This window comes from Urocampus carinirostris, chromosome 17 (assembly GCF_059441175.1).
Source record: "Urocampus carinirostris isolate Australia breed hairy pipefish chromosome 17, RoL_Ucar_1.0, whole genome shotgun sequence".
NCBI lineage: Eukaryota > Metazoa > Chordata > Actinopteri > Syngnathiformes > Syngnathidae > Urocampus > Urocampus carinirostris.
In genome coordinates, this window is record NC_142365.1 from 30,029,612 (window position 1) to 30,049,850 (window position 20,239).

The 20,239-nt window shown below is 42.5% G+C and overlaps 1 protein-coding gene across 2 annotated transcripts in view; it reads right to left on the minus strand.

Annotated features, from left to right (window-relative positions):
* Positions 1–2,906: 2,906 nt before the first annotated feature.
* pou2f3 (POU class 2 homeobox 3) overlaps positions 2,907–20,239 on the minus strand; it is a 41,721-nt gene continuing 24,388 nt past the window's right edge. Inside the window, exons 4-13 of one of the 2 annotated variants that reach the window (XM_088321076.1) lie at positions 18,558–18,656; positions 11,154–11,244; positions 10,996–11,084; positions 7,504–7,680; positions 7,307–7,448; positions 6,852–6,985; positions 6,612–6,776; positions 4,919–4,964; positions 4,734–4,848; positions 2,907–3,111 (exon numbers count right to left, since the gene is read on the minus strand). In XM_088321076.1, coding sequence (XP_088177202.1) covers positions 3,072–3,111; positions 4,734–4,848; positions 4,919–4,964; positions 6,612–6,776; positions 6,852–6,985; positions 7,307–7,448; positions 7,504–7,680; positions 10,996–11,084; positions 11,154–11,244; positions 18,558–18,656 — 1,098 coding nt within the window. In that variant the 3' untranslated portion in view covers positions 2,907–3,071. The remainder of the gene's footprint in view (positions 3,112–4,733; positions 4,849–4,918; positions 4,965–6,611; positions 6,777–6,851; positions 6,986–7,306; positions 7,449–7,503; positions 7,681–10,995; positions 11,085–11,153; positions 11,245–18,557; positions 18,657–20,239) is intronic. The other variant, XM_088321077.1, reaches the window with a different exon arrangement.

Here is a 20,239-nt window from a genome sequence, read left to right on the forward strand (position 1 = left end):
GAGATCCTAAAAAATTAATACAAAATAAAATTCCTAATTTAGTGCTTAAAAACAGGGACCCAATATGTCATTTTAATTCCGAAAAGAAAAAATACTACTACAGTATTACTACCATAAATGATCAGACTGTAATACAATAATTCGAAAGAAATACTTACAACCCGGAGGGAGCATGCCACCCTTTTCGGACTGAGGACCATGGTCTCGGATTTAGAGGTGCTGATCCGCATCTCGGCCGCTTCAAACTCGGCTGCGAAGTGCTCCAGCGAGAGCTGAAGATCACGGCCTGAGGAAGCCAACAGCACCACGTCATTTGCAAAAAGCAGTGACGTGGTGCTGTTGGCCCCCAAACCGGACTCCATCCCCACCGAGGCTGCGCCTAGAAATTCTGTCCATAAAAGTTATGAACAGAATCTGTGACAAAGGGCAGCCCTGGCGGAGTCCAACCCTCACCGGGAACGAATCAGACTTACTGCCGGTGTTGTGCCGAGAAATGCATCCCTGCCGAGATTTGCATCCCCTAGCTACTATAACCACTTTTATCTCGTTTTATCTAACTTTTATATCACTTTTCGGGAATGTAATAGCGAACATATAACAAAAACCACTTTGTCTTTGTATTTGTTGTGAATGTAATTGAACGGTAATGCATGCCAGGGATGCATTTCTCGGCATAACACCGGCAATGCGGACCAGACTCTGACATCGGGCATACAGGGACGGCACAGCCCGGATAAGACTGCGCGGTACCCCATACTCCCGAAGCACCCCCCACGGGGCCTCCCGAGGAACACAGTCGAATGCCTTCTCCAAGTCCACAAAACACATGTAGACCGGCAAACTCCCATGCACCCTCAAGGACCCTGCAGAGTGTGTAGAGCTGGTCCAGTGTTCCACGGCCAGGACGAAAACCACACTGTTCCTCCTGAATCCAAGATTTGACTTCCTGGCGGACCCTCCTCTTTAGTACCCCTGAATAGACCTTACCAGGGAGGCTGAGAAGTGTGATTCCCCTGTAGTTGGAACACACTCTCCGGTCCCCCTTCTTAAAGATGGGAACCACCACCCCAGTCTGCCAGTCCAGAGGCACTGTGCCCGATGTCCACGCGATGTTGCAGAGGCGTGCCAACCATGACACGCCCACAACATCCAGAGCCTTAATGAACTCTGGGCGGATCTCATCGACCCCGGGGCCCTGCCACCGAGGAGTTTTTTGACCACCTCGGTGACTTCAACCCCAAAGATACGAGAGCCCAACCCTGAGTCCTCATGCTCTGCTTCCCCAGAGACGTGTCGGTGGGATTGAGGAGGTCTTCGAAGTACTCCGCCCACCGATTCACATCGTCCCGGGTCGAGGTCGCCACTATACACAGTGTCGATGGCACACCGCTTCCCCCCCTTAGACGCCGGATGGTGGACCAGAATTTCCTCGAAGCCGTTCGGAAGTCGGCTTCCATGGCCTTGCCAAACTCCTCCCATGCCTGAGTTTTTGCCTCGACAACCGCCGAAGCCGCATTCCGCTTGGCCAGCCGATACCTGCCAGCTGCTTCCCATAGGCCAGGAAGGCCCGATAAGACTCTTTTTTCAGCTTGACAGCATCCCTCACTGCCGGTGACCACCAACGGGTCTGAGGGTTGCCGCTGTGGCAGGCACTGACTACCTCACGGCCACAGCACACTTGGGTCTGCTGGGTCGGACCAGCATATTTCCCCACCATCGGAGCCAACTCACCACCAGGTGGTGATCAGTTGACAGCTCCGCCCCTCTCTTCACCCGAGTGTCCAGAACATGCGGCCGCAGGTCCGACGAAACGACGACAAAGTTGATCATCGAACTACGGCCTAGGGTATCCTGGTGCCAAGTGCACATATGGACACCCATATCTGAACATGGTGTTCGTTATGGACAAACCATGACGGGCACAGAAGTCCAATAACAAAACACCACTCGGGTTCAGGTCAGGGGGCCGTTCTTCCCAATCACGCCCCTCCAGGTCTCACTGTTATTGCCCAAGTGAGCGTTGAAGTCTCCCAGCAGTATGAGGGAGTCCCCAGGGGGCGCGCTCTCAAGCACACCCTCTAAGGACTCCAAGAAGGGTGGGTACTCTGAACTGCTATTTGGTGCATAAGCACAAACAACGGTCAGGACCCGTCCCCCCACCCGAAAGCGGAGGGAGGCTACCCTCTCGTCTACTGGGGTGAACCCCAACGTACAGGCGCTGAGCCGTGGGGCAAGTAATATGCTCTGCACCTCTCACCACGGGCAACTCCAAAGTGGAAGAGAGTCCAACCCCTCTCAAAAGGACTGGTACCAGAGCCCAAGCCGTGTGTGGAGGTGAGTCCGACTATATCTAGTCGGAACTTCTCTACCTCACACACCAACTTGGGCTCCTTCCCTGCCAGAGAGGTAACATTCCATGTCCCAAAAGCCAGTTTCTGTTGCTGGGGATCGTTGCGCCAAAGACCCCTCCCTTGGCCGCTACCCAGCTCTCTGCGCACCCGACCCCTTTGGCCCCTCCTACAGGTGGTGAGCCCAAGGGAAGAAGGTCCCACGTCGTCCCTTCGGGCTGTGCCCGGCCGGACCCCGTGGGCAAAGGTCCGGCCACCAGGCGCTCGCCAGAGGACCCCACCTCCAGGCCTGGCTCCAGAAGGGGGCCCTGGTAACCCGCGTCCGGGCGAGGGAAATTGAGGACCAATGTTCTTTCTCGTCATAAGGGGTCTTCTGATCTGCGTTTTGTCTGGCCACTCACCTAGAACCTGTTTGCCATGGGTGACCCTACCAGGGGCTTAAAGCCCCCGACAACATAGCTCCTAGGATCATTGGGACACACAAACTCCTCCACCACGATAAGGTAGAAGATCAAGGAGATGTTTTAAATGTATTTATTTTTATAACAGTCCCACCGTACAAGTGTATACCTGGACTGTCAAGATTTTCTTGACAGAGAGTACTGACTTCAGACTTCGTTTTGTTTCTTTTTTTGTTGAAAGTACTCTTCTTCTTTGGAATCTTTTCTTTGTACACTGCCCCCCCAAAAAAACAACAACAAAACACAATATGAAAGTAGTGCCTCAAAGGGGATACCCGCTGGAATTCCACCGATACCAGTGTCTGAAATGCAGGAAACACAAACAAACACATTGTGTTTTTTAGAGTAATCCAATTACAGCAGCCGTTAAGTTATTCATTTGTTAAGACTAAATACGAAGATTGGCTGATTAGATCACCTCAAACTAGATTAGCAAAAGACTGATAGGTTAAGGTTAAATTGCATCAATTCTATACCACCTAGCCTTAAGTTGTATTATATTTAATGCATTTAGGTGTTTTTTGTTACAGTTTGTTTACAGTAAAATGAAAAAAATACAGTCTAAAAATCCCATTTGAAAAGAGTTATGTATTACGGTATGTGTTATTATAATATTATACATTATTACCAAAAAATGTTATAATTTTAAATGCATATAATTGGAGTCATGATGATGATAAATTGCATTAGAAATGTTTGTCTTGTTTCTAACCACGACACGTGTTTCCGGACCAAGAGACCAAACATGATGGTGATTACAAAGACGAGCACATAATATCTTGTTAAGGTTATCAATAAATATGTTATATATATATTCAGTCTTCAAAATTTTTATTGACTACAATTATTACAAATACAGAAGAAATATGCAAATTTAAAAAAATGAATTCTTATGTATAAAATATATTATTTTCTAACATTATTATAACATATATTTTATTGGAGTCATTACAATAGATAAATTGCATTAAACAGTATATAAGTATATGATATATAGTTATTAATATCTTGCGTATGTTAATATGTTATACACTAATATATATATATATATATATATATATATATATATATATATATTCACTATTATATTTATATTTTAATTGATTAACATTTTTATGAATACATTAAAAATCTAAATACAAATAAACAAAACATTAAGTTATTATGAATATATTATTGTATTATTACTAATATGTTAACTCATTAGAATGATTATTATTGAGTCATAATAAAAAAACTACATTAAAAATCTTTATCTTGTTTCTAAGTATATTGTATATTTCCGACATTTTGTCCGCGCAAATATTTGAAAATGGAAACATTAATGGTTTCTGTAAAAGGGCAAAAAGGAAACATTCTTTGTTTTCCAATGAATATAGATGCTATCTGTGTTTCCTTCCTGTTATGGCGTAAGTAAGGCTTTTTTTTTTTTTTTTTTTGTGGCTCAGACATATCTTTTGGTCCAATACGGTTCCGTTAGTATTTGTGTTGACGACAAGAAAGTAAAAGCAGTTTTCCTTAACATCCACATGATGGCGACAAAGTATGTGAAATAAAGTGGAATGTGTCCTTAAGCAACGCAATTGTGCAATAAAGCGGCAAGATTAATTTCAAAATTTTAATTCGACAGCACAGAAATTATTTAAAAATGTTTAAAAAGTACAGTACTATTTTTGTTAAACAAATTCTTGAGCATGCAAATAAGGTCTGATCTTTGGTTTAAATATTTTTGTGATTAAGGGCTGTACAAATAAACATGACTTAAATAAAGTATTGAATAAACAAACAAAGGGTTCGACTTTGCGAATCTTGACTAGCGTGGGTCCTCTTAGGTATGCAAACCCCGTGAAAAACAAGGGATTACTGTAAACAAGGATGAAGAATTATGAATAAAACAGGATCAAGAAAATGGCAAAATGTTTACCCTGGAGTGCTGTAAGACGTGGGACTGAGGTGAGACGGTAGGGAGGCCACAGACATGGACATGCCGTCGGGGGAAACCTCACGGCTGGCGCAATTTGGGGACGAATTGGAGGAAACTGCGGGCACCCAAACATGCAATTTGAGAAAAAGACGAAACCTCGGCCAGGAAGAAGGCGGCTTCCTCACCTGTCCCTAGAGCTAGCGGGCTGTACGATCGGCAGGCTGCCGCCTGCTAAGAAAAGAGGGGAGGGAAAATAGATTACCAGATTTTAAATGCTTTAGCTCAGGGTTCGGCAACCTATAGCACGTGTGCCAGCAGTGGCACACGATGGGTTAACCAGTGGCACACGAGCGTACGGTAAAGTAATAATGATTTTTTTTTTAAATGCGCATTTTTACCCGAAATTTAGACATTTTCATTGCGCGCTTTCATTGCGCGCTTTCATTGTTTAGCGGCTTTACGGTGAGCGTGTGTCCGCGCAGTGCCTCGCAGAGGAGGAGAGAGTTGTGTTTTAACCCTCCCACAGAAACACCAGCGCGCGATAAATTAACAAATCACGACAGCCAAATCATGACAGCTCCTCGAGCGGAAAAATCTCGTTCTTTCCAGCCAGCTTAGACAGACGAATGGGGCTTTGTGCAAAAAATGATCGTGCTGTTTGTGCATTATGCCTCGAGAGCGTTGTACCTCGCACGTCAAGTGTTAAACATCATTACAAGACAAAACATGAACATGAATTTAAGAACGAGTCTGAAAAGGCGGATACATTAAAACACGCTTTGTCCAGGTACGGTGTAGTGCCTAAAATCAGACTCCCCAGCAAAATCCTCCCCCCCTCGCATGAACGTGTATTCTGCTGCGCTTCCGACAAAAGTGATCGCATTCTATATAATACGTTTATTAAAACAATAAAGCGAGCTAATTAAAACAATTAAGCGATTGTAGTCTATATAACGCTGCGATTGGCCGGCAACCAGTTCAGGGTGTCCCCCGCCCACTGCCCGATGACTGCTGGGATGGGCTCCAGCACCCCCGCGACCCTACTGAGGATAAGCGGTGTAGCTAATGAGATGATATGAGATGAGTCTCTGTTGGATATAAAAACATATTGTGAGAGTCATTAATCTTGGTGTGGCACACTGATTCACAAGTAAATTTAAAAGTGGCACTCCACACCAAAAAGGTTGCAGACCCCTGCTTTAGATTCATAAAAAGTTCATTTATTTTGGGGGTATTTTAATTACCACAAATTCTGGACCATAAGCTGCTACGTTTTTGTACCATTTAAACACCAAATTTGGTACTCTTTAACACAACACAGAGGCATGGCGCTGCTGGCACTCTCACCGCTACTTCTCAGGTACAATTCCCGTTGCATACAATCTTTTGCAATTTAGATAAGCGATGGTTAAAGATTTGATCAATCATTCCACCATCAAACTAAACTAATTAACCCATGCAAATCAGTGTTTCTGTCACTGTGAGTAAAAATAGTGTGATAATGGGATACACTCTCATGCCTTTTCTTATGTTATCTAAACCACTGGTGGTCGAGTGGTAAAGTGTTGGTACTCTCACCGCCACTTCACTGGTTCAATTCCCATAGCATATAATGTTTTGAGACTATGGTCAGCGACACTTATCGATTAATCATTCAATGCATCATTGCATTGATATAACCAGTAAGGAAGACATACAGAAGCTCTTACTGTAATCTCAATTTTAGGTACCTAATAGTCTGGTGTGCCTAATCGATGTAAAAAATATGACAAAAGACTATTTTTGGGAGGTGCACCTCAAATTCGGTGTGCTTTAAGGTGCAGAAAAAAAGGTAAATATTAAAAGCATAAGGCAAGAAAAGAGAGCGTTGCCACCAACCATTCTGGAGTTGTAGCTCTGCGTCTTAACTGGCAAACTGGTGACGGGGCAGTAGATCCTCTTCTCCTTCTGACGCCGGTTGCAGAACCAAACCCGGATCACTTCCTTCTCCATGGCCAGCTGCTCTGAGATGAGCGTGATCTCTTCTGAGTTGGGTTTAGGGTTCTGCAGAGTAGCAAGATGTTGGATGAAAACACAGAGGCAGTATTTTTGCAAAACCTGCCCATATTTGCAACTCACGTCAAGGAAGCGTTTCTCCAGCGTCAGTTTGATGTTGGTCTCAATGCTGGTCCGCTTCTTGCGCTTTCGTCCGTAGCCTTCCATCAATGGAGGCAGCGAGGCGGCGCCGCTCAGGCAATCAGACGGCGAGTTTTCTGCCAGCGGAAAAAATGATATCAACCAGTGTAATCAGGAGGGGCAGGTGAAGCTGTTCCTCAAGTTTGTCATCGTACAAGGTCTAAAGCCACACACGTTAATTCGTGTCCATTTCTTACATTCTAGGTCCGGCGCAGGCCTCAGTGTTTTCTAACACCACATAAAAACTCTTTCGCCAGGGTTTAAAAATTTTATCCGAAAAACATTTTTTCCCGGCCAGATGTATTTATGAAGAGACATATATGGCTTGCAAGCCATAGGTTCCCGACCCCTGGTTTACAGTATTCCAAGATAGGTGTCTTGACTTTTGTGTAATCTACCTGCATCTCTCAGCCACTTCTCCAGCAGTGGTTTGAGTTTGCACATGTTTTTGAAGCTCAAGTTGAGCGCCTCGAAGCGGGAGATGGTGGTCTGGCTGAAGTCGTTGCCATACAGCTTGCCCATGGCTAGGCCCACATCACCCTAGAAGAGGCAGCAGTCATATTGGGCGAAGCTAAACATGTTTAGGGGAGCCTACCTGCGTGAATCCTAGTTTGATGCGTCTCTGCTTAAAGGATTTGGCGAACTGTTCAAGCTCCTCAAGGTCGCTGGATTCATCTTGAGGTGGGGCTGGTGCGTGCTTGTGCATTTGCAGGTGGGACATGTCCATTAGATGGTCCAGGGACGGACCCAAAGGGCCCGAGCGGCTCATGGCCTGCAATGGAAACCAAGTGAATTACTTCCCGTTAAAAAAAGAGCAATAAATGATCCTATTTTGACTTGAGCAATCCTGTGGGAATCGATGCAAAGTAACTGTGTAATGGTAGTGGTGGGCAGTCAGTGCATGCAAAGTCTTCTCTGCTGGCAAAAAAAAATATTTGAAATCATGTGATGTTAATCATATTTTGTCCATCAATACTTCGTTACAATACCAAATTGTGAGCTTCCTTTCATTGCTTCTCCTCTGTTACACTGCTTCCAGATGTTTGCTCTATATTTAAGCATTAAGCCAATCATGTTTCAGCCATTAGTTGTTGCTAGGCTCAGAAATCCTGGAAGCCTTCACAAAAAATCCGTAAGAGCGTGTACCTCAAGATCAGTCTTCAAAAAAGCTGTCCGTTTAGCCAGTCAGATTCCAAGTTGATGCCTGAATACCTCTTAGCAGAAATGTCACCGTTGTCTTTTTTAAAACTATAATTGGCTAGTGGGCGCTAATCTACCAAAGCGATCACACCAACAACCATTAACCTCGAAGAGATTAAGCTGCAAAAGTAAATATATTGTTGTGTGGATTCAATAGCAAAAGGTCAGGCAACTCCTAAGTGAGCAAGTTTTTCTTAAGCGGGAATAGGTTTTATTTACCACTTTCCGCCTTAAGGCTAGATTTTAAGCCCAAGCTCAAGCCTGACCCAAATTTCAGGCCAGTCAGGCTAAAATGTCGATCATTACGTTTAGGGCCAAGCTTCTCTCTCTCTGACTTTTTATGCATTATCCGTCATTATGCTTCTTTGTTTATATCGTCTTGTTTAACTTGAATTTCGTTACAAAAGACAGGCTTTGAGTGCCATGCGTCTGCTAACGAAACACATCACAAATTCAGACTGGAGCTAAAGGCCTGGGTGTAAAATGCATCGCCTGCGTAATAGTGAGTGAAGGGAACAGCAATGTTGCTGTTGTTCGATTTCAAAGTGTTGGGTTTGGTGTAAGAGTAACCCTGCACATCAACCTGAAAACATTCCCACTGTCTAACATGGTGCTGGCAGCATCATGCTCTGGGGTTGCTTTTCTTCAGCGGAGACTGGGAAAATCATTCAAATTGATGAAAAGATGATCGAGCCAAAAAACAACAAGACAGCAAAATCAAAAATGTTAAAGTGTCTCCATCCAAGATTGTAAAGGTGAAAGGACAATGTCAACCTGAGCACTAGATGATGTTTTATTGTGTAGTGCCACCGAAAATGAGTGCTAGAAAGCATGAGGATGAATACAAAAAGAATCAGTGACAAAACTACAACATTTTACCTCTTGTTTTTTTGTCCAGCCAGATTTTTTGGGGGTACCCACTGCAGCAACATGTCAGCTCCCTTCAGGCAAGCCTCAAGTTACGTAAAATTAATACAAATTTCTTGACTTACGAGTACTTATTTTAAAATGTACGTTTATTTTTGCTTATTATTCAAATCAACATTTTTTTTAATGAATGAAGTTTTGTTTTACCACTGGAAGGCGCTAATAATACACAAAGTCCCTTTAACAAATTCAACAACTGGACCAGTGTCACTTCAATATTTCATTGGTGAAAATCAAATTTGTTAAGTATATTGGTGCTGATGATTTTGTGGTGACGTTGTAGTAATCCATAACAACTGTAATTTTTGTGTAATTTGAGTAATGCAATGAGTTTTTCTTCAAAACAATTGTTCATTTATGGATCAAGAGTACTTGATACCAGCAACCAGGGCCGAGGTGGGCCCCTTTTTCAGCCAGAGAGTTTATAACCAAAGCCGTCCCACTTCGCTATGGACGAGGAATTGGAATGGCTGGAATAACGTTAAACTCTTATGATGCATTTCTGTTGGGAAGAAATTCAGGTATATGTTGATAAGCGAACAGAAAACACATTTCCATTTTAATTCTAAGAAAAATTATATAAAGATCCTGTTATACAAGGAGAGCTATCTACAGTGTCAGTAGTTTGAAATCAAAATTGCATTTGCCATCTCAATAGATTGTTAGGCTTTACACTAAACTATAACTCTTGAAGTAGCTTCACAACACGGATAGCAATTAAACTACTTAAAACATCAAAATCCTCCAAAGCAAATCACTGGTCTCTGCAACTTTGTTAATGGCAATGTAATTGTCTATAAACGTGAGAATTTCCTTTTCAGTGTACATCAGCATGAAGCTCTAGAAAAATAAACTCATGGGGCTTGACTTGTAGATTACAAAAAGAAAGAAAGAGAGCGGGAGATATGAAAGCAAAAAGAGCAAGAAAGAAACAAAGAGTAATAGAGAGCAAAAGAGGAAAAAGGAAAAAGAGATTGGTGAAAACAAAGAAATGGAGAGATAGAAATATGGGAAGGGAGAGAAAGAGGAAAAAACTGAAAAAGAGAGGGAAATAAAGAGTGAAATATATAAAAGAAAGAAAACAGAGAGAAAGAAAGAAAGAGAAGAGAAAAAGAGAGATAAAAGAAAAAGTATGAAATAAAGCATGAGCGAGAGCAACAGAAATGAAGAGTGAGAGAGAAATAAAGAAGACATCGAAAGAAAGACAGGGAGAGAGTAATAAGGAGAGAGGGAAATAGAAAAAAAGAGGAAGAGCGAAAAAGAGGGAGAAGAGGAAGAGAGAAAAATAGGGAGGAAAATGAGAGCCAGCAAGAGAGTAGTCAGAGGAAGAAATCACGCTCCAGTTGCTTTGTGAGTGGCTTCAGCTTTGATGACATCCAGTGGCTACATTTAAAAATGCACCTTATTTTTCTCTTGCGCTTCTCTTAGCATTGTCACGCGGGCCGTATTCAAACGTTTGGTGGGCCTAATCCACCCTGCGGGCTGCATGTTTTACACCCCTGCTCTGACACATTTTTTCACAATTAATGGGGGAAAAGTATTTTCATGCCTGGCATTTAATGCATTAATTTGATTATTTTAACAGTTAAGTTAATGCAGTATTAAACCTGAACCAACTCACCAGGCAAAGCAAACTAAAGTGGGAGCTATTAAAAAATGTATTTTTTGCACTGACTGTGGTACTGGTTTAGAAATGAATACAAAATAAACTTCCTTGCCACCTTCATTTTGATTTTTGTTTCAGTTCTTAGAATAAGCCTCCAAGGAGCCTCAATCTGCACTCACCAAATGTCGAGGGAAAAATCCATACCTTAGTCATATTTGATTAGACAAATGTTCATTGTCTTTGTTGATCTGCAACTTTATCGTCGCACATCCAAGTGCGCTATGTAAAGCTTTGTTTGTACAGATTATGTACCAAGACTAAGGAGGGGAAGTAGGAGGGGCACATTTCACTTACCTGTGGAGTCAAAGCCAAGCCGGGCTGATGCTGTTGGACGCCGTTCTGGTTTTGCCCTGTCAGTGACATCAGGTTGTGTGGTAGGAGAGCTGTGGTAGTTGGCACCAGGCACATTGTTGCACATGATATTTAAAGGGATCTAGGCAGGTTGGTGTTACCTTGGTGGTTAGGGGCGCTCTGGGACATCAGGAAGTGGGATGGTGACGACATGTGAGATGGAGGCATCAGGAGCAACTGCTGCGTTAGGTCCTGAGCATCAAAAAGAGGAGTAAAATGGACTTGATGGATCCATCTCTTGGGACAACAGACAACCAACATTAACTATTCAACCCACTTGCATGCATCTTCTAACTTTTATTCGACCATTTACCACAGTCTGTAACACAAAAAACATCCAGCCATGCACCAACATATCCACTGCACATATGCTACATCTATTCACCTACCCATTAATCTCACCATTAATTATATAGCCAACATCCTTTCATCCATACAGACAGTTTATACATCTATCCACCCAACTAACGTCTGCCTTCTGTAATACAACCACTATCCAATCCATACCATCTTTTATGATTTCCACTTATCTTACTTTAAATAATACAACCATAATCTATCTATCTAACCTTATATCTATCAGTTATGTATACATACATTACACACCGTGAAGAAAATGAATATTTGAGTACCAAGCTATTTTGCTATTTCTCCCACTTAGAAATCATGGAAGGGTCTGAAATTTTCATCGTAGGTGCATGTCCACTGTGAGAGAGAAACCAACAAGAAAAGTCTAGAAATCACAATGCATGATTTTTTTAACGATTTTTTGGTGTGATATAGCTGGAAAAAAGCATTTGAACACCTGAGAAAATAATTGTAATATTTGATACAGTAGCCTTTGTTTGCTATTACAGATGTCAAACGTTTTCTGTAGTCTTTCACCAGGTTTGCACACACTGCAGGAGGGATCTTGTCCCACTTCTCCAAACAGAACATCTCTAGATCAGTCGGGTTTCTGGGCTGTCGCTGAAAAACATGGAGTTTGAGCTCCCTCTAAAGATTTTCGATTGGGTTCAGGTCTGGAGACTGGCTGGGCCATGCTGGAACCTTGATATACTTCTTACAGACCCACTCCTTGGTTTTCCTATCTGTGTGCTTTGGGTAGTTGTCATGTTTGAAGATCCAGCCATGACTCATCTTCAATGCTCTGACTGAGGGAAGGAGGTTGTTCCCCAAAATCTCACAATGCATGGCGCCACTCATCCTCCCTTTAATACAGTGCACTCGTCCTGTCCCATGAGCAGAAAAACACCCGCAAAGCATGATGCTACCACCCCCATGCTTCACAGTAGAGATGCTGTTCTTCGGATTGTACTCTTCATTCTTCTTCCTCAAAACAAGCTTCATGGAATTATGACATTGAAGTTCTATTTTGGTCTCATTTGACCACAAAACCTTCTCCCATGACTCCTCTGTGTCATCCAAATTGTCATATGCAAACTTAAGACAGGCCCTGACATGTGCTGGTTTAAGCAGGGGAACCTTTCGTGCCATGCATAATTTCAAACCATGACGTCATAGTGTATTACCTACAGTAACCTTGGAAACAGTGGTCCCAGCTCTTTTCAGGTCATTGACCAACTCCTGTTTTCTAGTTCCGGGCTGATTCCTCACCTTTCTTAGAATCATTGAGACCGCACAATCTGATATCTTGCATGGGTCTCCACTCTGATTTTTATTGACCGTCATGTTTAGCTTTTTCCATTTTCTAACGATTGCTCCAACAGTGGACTTTTTTTCATTAAGCTGCTTTGGCAATTGCTATGGAGCCCTTTCCAGCCGTGTACAATTTTGTCTCTGGTGTCTTTGGACAGCTCTTTGGTCTTTGCCATGTTACAAATTAAAGTCTTACTGATTGTATGGGGTGGGCTGGTGTCTTTATGCAGCTAACGACCTCAAACAGGTGCATCCGATTCAGGATGATACATGGAGTGCAGGTAGCCTTCTAATGGGTGGACAAACATGTCTTTCAGGGTCAGAATTCTTCAGAATGATACACAGGTTTTTCAAATACTTATTTGCTGCTGTATCACACAAATTGTTGCATTGTGATTTCTGGATTTTTCTTTTTCGTTCATCTCTCTCACAGTGGTCATGGACCTAGAATGAAAATTTCAGACCCCTAATGATTTTTAAGTGGGAGCAATAGCAAAATAGTAGGGTGTTCAAATACTTGTTTTCTTTACTGTGTGTGTATATATATATATATATATATATATATATATATATATTATATACAGACATGTCAATATATCCCTCCAACCATCTTTAAATTTCTGTAATTCAACCACCAGCTAATCCCATCAATCTAATGTCCCACCTTTCATCTACCAATCCATCTCATCTTCTAAAAAACCACTATCTACCGATTTTTTTCATTCATCCATCCTCTTTCTTAAAACCACGATCCAATAAACTCCCCCCCTTTCTACCTATCCACCCATCTACCCATCCCACCTTTAAAAATCTAATTTTCATCCACCCATTTATTCATCCACATTACCTACCTTTTATAATACAACCTCCATCCTTCAGTCTGCACATCCATCTATCCACCCATCCATACCGTGTCCCAAATAATGTATACACACTTTTACTTTAAATAGCCAAAAGCTTTTATTTTTTATTTCAAATTTATTTTGAGTAAGTACGGCAGATAATGGCTTACACTTGTTCTGAAAAAAATGTTCTGAAAATATTCTGAAAATGTGAAAATAAAGCTGAGTGCAAACTCTGCATTTGAGCTTTATTTTCACATTTTTAGAATATTTTCAGATCTTTTTTTTTATATCTGAACGTAAAGCCAATATACGTAAACCTTAATCCAGACCTGAAATATAAAAAAATATTTATTGGATATATAATGTCAAAGTGTCTGGACATTTTTGCGTCACACTGTATGTCAACCCATCTATTATTCCATCCATCTTCTGCCTACTGTAATACAATCACCATGCACCCATTTGTCACACAACCTGCCTTAGACCTATAATTCATGTTGATGATATTTGTGTTTTGTTTGTTGATGCCCTTGCAACATTCATTGCAGCCTGGTCATCCTGGAAGGGGGTTTACCTCATGTGCGGTCCCTTTAAGGTTTATTCATTTTCCTCATGCCGAGTTTTTCCTTGTCTTCATGTAGGTTTTAGATAAGAGGGATGGTGCAATAATAGTCTGTAGTCTGTAATAGTTTGTGGTCTTTGAGATTTCTCGTGATTAAGGGCTATAAAAATAAACATGACTTGACTTGATTGTTTATAATGCCATGGTTAGGTAATTTTGACTCAAATTGCATTATTGTGCACTTTTGTTCTCTGTTTAGACCATTGAACACCTGCAAATGAGATTGCTTATAATGCCAGGGTTGAGTTAATTTGATTATTATTGAGCTTCTGCACTGTTGTTCTCTATTCGACAATTAAACACTTGCAAATACGAATGCTAACAATGCTATAATGGGGTTATTTTGACTTATTGCACGCTTGCAGTTTTTTGACTTATATCCCTAATAGGGTTGATCTGTGTTTTGTTACCTCTGAGATTTAAAAATAAAACTAGAGGGCTTGGGGAAAGACCTTTAGAACAGTTCCGATTTTTATATTTTGATGTTTTTTTTACAGTCCTCTCCTGATCTCTGCAAGCTCCGCATTTCATTGATGTTTTCTCTCCTGAATTTGACTGTCTGATCAACTATATACTATATTATAAACATCTGTTGTTCCATATTATAGCCTCCAGCCACCTAAAGATCTCCTCACCTACATCCATGTTCTGCCTTCTGTAATACAACCACCATGCATCCACTCATCTCACCTCCTGCATTCCATTCATCCATATTACAACCTCCATCCATCTTGAGATCTCTCCAAATATCGATTCATCCTTCGCTCACTGAGTGGCTTGGTAAGCGTGTTCTTTATGCTAGAGTTATCTGAATACACCGAGTGCATTTTTATTGCGGCGGGGGACTTTAACCAGGCCAATATGAAAACAGTTCTCCCGCATTTCCATCAGCATGTAAATTTTGCTACAAGAGGTAGGAACACATTAGACCTGGCCTACACAAACATCAAAGGTGCATATAAAGCAGCCCCCCGCCCCCACCTTGGCTCATCAGATCACCTTTCTGTTATGCTAATTCCAGCATACAAGCCCCTGCTGACCAGAGAAAAACCTACAGTGAAGCAGGTGAGGGTGTGGTCTGAGGGGGCAATGGAGGCACTACAGGACTGCTTTGATTGCACTGATTGGGACATGTTTAAATCGGCTGCCACTTACAACAACAAAATAAATATAGATGAGTACGCCATTTCTGTGTCAGCCTATATCAGTAAATGCGCAGAAGACGTCAGCAATACCAAAACTATATGCACCCGTGCCAATCAGAAGCCCTGGATGACTGCTGAGATACGCAAACAACTAAAAGTACGGAACCTTGTCTTTAAATCTGGTGACAAGGAGGCGCTGAGATCAGCGAGGGCTAACCTGAACCGTGCTATCAGACTAGCAAAGCGAACGCACAGTCAAAAAATCCAGGAACGTTTCCTCAATACAACCAGTACCAGGGATATGTGGAAAGGCATTCAGGCCATTACCAAATACAAGCCAACCACCGCCCCAGTGCAGGACACTAGCATGGACTTTCTGAATGACCTCAACAAATTCTTTGGAAGGTTCGAGGCACAAAACGGCACCACTGCAGCGAAAGCGGTTCCAAATCAGGACGAAAGAGCACTCCACCTGGACTCAACCGACGTGAGAAAGACCCTGAGAGGGGTCAACACAAGGAAGGCTCCAGGCCCGGACAACATTCCGGGGCGGGTACTTAGGGAGTGCGCCGATCAGCTGGCTTGTGTACTAACAGACATTTTCAACACCTCGCTAGACCAAGCCAAAGTACCATCATGCTTCAAAATTGCCAACATCATCCCTGTGCCAAAGAAACCCCAGATCTTATCATTCAACGATTACCGGCCCGTTGCACTGACTCCCATCATAATGAAGTGCTTTGAGAGACTGGTTAAAGAGCACATCACCTCCAGTCTCCCCTCCTCATTCGACCCCTTTCAGTTTGCCTACCGGACAAACCGCTCCACCAGGGATGCCATCTCCTCTGCGCTTCACCTGAGCCTGACACACCTGGAGGAGAAGAACACCCATGTGCGGATGCTGTTCCTGGACTTCAGTTCAGCATTCAACACCATCATCCCACAACATCTGGTAGACAAAATGAGACTCCTGGGTTTCAACACCCCCCTGCGGAACTGGCTGCTGGACTTCCTCAGTGACAGACCCCAATCAGTGCGGATAGGTCAGAACATCTCAGATGTCATCTACCTCAGCACGGGCTCTCCCCAAGGCTGTGTCCTGAGCCCCTTGCTGTTCACCTTGATGACACACGACTGCGTCCCTAGGTCCGCCACAAACCACATCGTGAAGTATGCTGACGACACAACAGTGGTGGGCCTCATCAGGGACGACAACGACCTGGCCTACAGAGAGGAGGTGGAGCATTTGGTGGCCTGGTGCAGGGACAACAGCCTGGTCCTGAATGTTGACAAAACTAAAGAGATCATTGTCGACTTTAGGAAAAACCAGCCCAACCATGCCCCAATTTGCATCAACAACAAGGCTGTGGAGGTTGTCAGCAGTATCAAGTTCCTAGGGGTGCACATTACAAACAAACTCACCTGGTCCTTGAACACTGCATCACTGGTTAAGAGGGCACAGCAGCGCCTGTACTTCCTGCGGAGGATGAGGAGAGCCCACCTGCCCCCACCCTCCCTCATCACATTCTACAGGGGCACCATAGAGAGTATCCTGACCAGCTGTATCTCTGTGTGGTGTGGAGGCTGCAGCGCTACCGACTGGGGTAGTGTGAGGAGGGTAACGAGGACAGCAGAGAAAATAATCGGGACTACACTTCCCTCCATTCAGGACATTGGCCAGAAGCGCTGCCTATCCCATGCTAAGAACATTATCGGGGACCCCTCTCACCCCCATCATGGACTGTTCACTCTGCTAGCCTCTGGGAAGAGGTACTGCAGTGTGCGGTGCAGGACCACCAGGTTCCGCAGTAGTCTAGTCCCCCTGGCCATTAGACTGTTAAAAGGTCAATCTAACATATAGTTAACCTAAATCTTAACGGCTGCTAATCTGACTTTTTGCACTACTGGCAGTTCTTTATAGCTTGCCACTCCTTGCACATTTGGTCTCTGCACTATTGTACTTACAGCGTTATTGTTACAGTGTTAATGTTATTGTCTACCTGACTTGTTAACCTGAATGCCCATTTTGCACATCTGGTTAGCTACTCCTCTTGCACTATCGGCACTATGGTAAAATACTATACGTAGCCATAATACAATACAACTTTTACTTATATCTGTACATTCGAGGAAACTGTGCGGGTCAGATGTATCGACATTTCGTTCTGTATACACGTGTACTAGAATGACAATAAAGTAGATCTGAATCTGAATCTTAATATGTTACATGTCTATGATATGCAAGTATGTGTAACCTTAGTAAACTGTATTTTCACTCCAATAAAGGCGCACATAAGAGTCTCAGATTTTCTTCTAAATGTGAGGCGCACCATATCAAGCGGTGCGTTCCGTGTGTGATGTAAAGCAGTGGACGTAGACCATATCGGTGGCCCTAGGGTTGGGCAACCCGCCCAGAGTCTGGGAGGTCACAGGCTGGCCGAGTCATACCAAAGACTTAGAACATTTTTGGGTGAAATCCAATCTCTTGGTGAGATCATTCACATTTCCAACTGTATGCAACTTCCTGTGACTTTTAAGCATCTCCTGTTCGAACGCCACCATGTCCCACTTGTGCAGAAAAGTGACATCACACGCGATGCATCTATTGATTGCGGAAGTACCAATGGATAATAACGCAGTAGTATATATAGTAATTTAAAAATTATTATGCCATTGGAGGCTGAATGTAGTTGTCTCTCCAAATCCAAAACCTCACTTTTCCTCCAGTAATGCTCCAGGCCATTGAATGCTTTCAAGGTTTTCACACGCCATGGTGTGATGATTTCCAAGCTACGCAGAAGAACATGGAAACTGAGCAGCCGTTAGACAATTGAAGATTAAAGCAGGTGGAGGAAAATGGAAAAAAAAGTTTTTATCTGACTGTTTTACTTTGTAATCAATAACCACGACCAAACTCAGTTTTGCACCCACTTTAGATTAAAAAAACTTGAATACTTGTCTGTGTTGTTGCAAGGCAGCCTCAGCAGAGGGGACGTGTGCCCAATAATCAGGTGCGATGTATGTAAGTGTTTAATACAGAAATAAAACCAGCTACAGAGACTGCGCCTTTTAACATACTGCTTCCTAAATATTTATTTTATTTTTAATTTAAATTGCCTTTCAAGATGACAAATACATTTCCCCCAAAACGCGAATTATATGTGGGGGTTTTTTCTTACAAAAGGGTGCGGCTTACATTTAGGAATATGTGGAAATGTGTATTTTCCTATTTACCCCGGTCATATGAGAAGGGTGCATGGGAGGACTCTGCGTCATGTGACATATCTTCAGGGAGGAACTCAGTTGAGACGAGTCAATGTCCTCAGTCTTTATCTGCAGAAATCACCCGAAAAGAAGAAAACATGACATGTCTTGCCAACAGTGTATGCTTATAGGTCACAAGTGTATGCATTTCTGCGTGTAAGCATCTGTGTGTGTGTTTGTATTTACTGACTCTAGGACCAGTTTGATCGCTAAACAAGTTACGAGGGACAGACTCCCTTCCCTCGGGCGACACTATGCAAATATACAAACATGCACATACACTAATCGCACAGACCCCCTGCAAGCCGTGGCACTTCCTGGGGAAAACAGAGGAAACAAACAAACACATGGAAACAAAACGTTCGCACTACCCAAAAAAAGTGTTTGAAGAAGTATCCAAATAGCTGCAAACTATTTGAGGTGATTCAGGAGTGCTGAGAAGAGGAGGAGAATGTCATTATTGACATGGGGGGTGTGGTGGGTGAGGTTAAATGATTGGGAAGTGTGGTGTAGGGTGGGGTGCTGGTTTGTCCTGAGGATGTTAGTTGTCCTTCCCCCAAATTGTCCGACTGGGAACACTTGAAGTCCAAGTAAGCCACTCTGTTAAAACTGTTCTTGGAGAGGGAATTTCTCACAATATTTCAAAGCATTCCATGTTAAATATTTTTAAATTAACTTTCTTCCCTGCCCTAATATTAGAAAAAAATAGAAATAAAATAGAATTGTAAATATAAATTTATTTTGCATTTCATCATTAACTAATAGCACGGAAGAGTTAATATTTGTAATTTATATTTTATTCTTTTTCATTTGCATGAAATTTGTGTGGTTGTTCAACTTAAAATCTGTTCAGTGTATAAAATGCTAACATTGTTTTGTATTCAGACATATTAAATTACTAATTACTAAATAATATATCATTAAAAAAACAAAAAAATCTGAGGGGCCATTTGGGAGCAGAGCAAAACGAGCAGGTTTTCTAAATAGAGCTGTCCTCTTGGGTGCGACCAATAGGGGACAGTAAGGCTTCACATGATGCCATAATGACAATTCACACACTTTTTGTTTTTATTTTTCTTCATTTAATGCATGGTTTATATCAATGGTTCCCAAACCTTTGCAGGCTGGCGCCCTCTTGGCACCCCCTTGGCTCCCCAGTGAATTCCGCCAGACAGTCAATGAGTGAAGGGGTACGTCATTTTCGAAGTTGTTTTTTACCTGGTTTGTGCTTTTGCGTAGCTTTTGAACATGGGTCCCAAAATCAACAGCGATAAAGGGAAATATAAGAGGAAAACAGTGAGGCAAACTATTGCACTGAAAAGGGAAATTATTATTATTATATGTATGAAAGTATGGTTTTCGAGTGTCCGATCTCACCTTGCAATATGGCATTCCAGTCTCCAGCATCAACTGCGAGAGGGACTTCTCAACAATGGACAGGGTAAGGGCATGACTAGAAGTGCTGACAGTTTTGCCAAATATGCATAATATTTGGCGTGAATGTAAGGTGCATAATTGTCAAGTAAAGGAGAGTTCAATTGTGTGCCCTAAAGACATCTCCCACTTTCATTTCTTTTGACTAATTGTAGTGATCTTATAGGTCAAATCAGACCTCAGGAACAGACTGCAAGAAGAACACCTTGCTGCCTGGC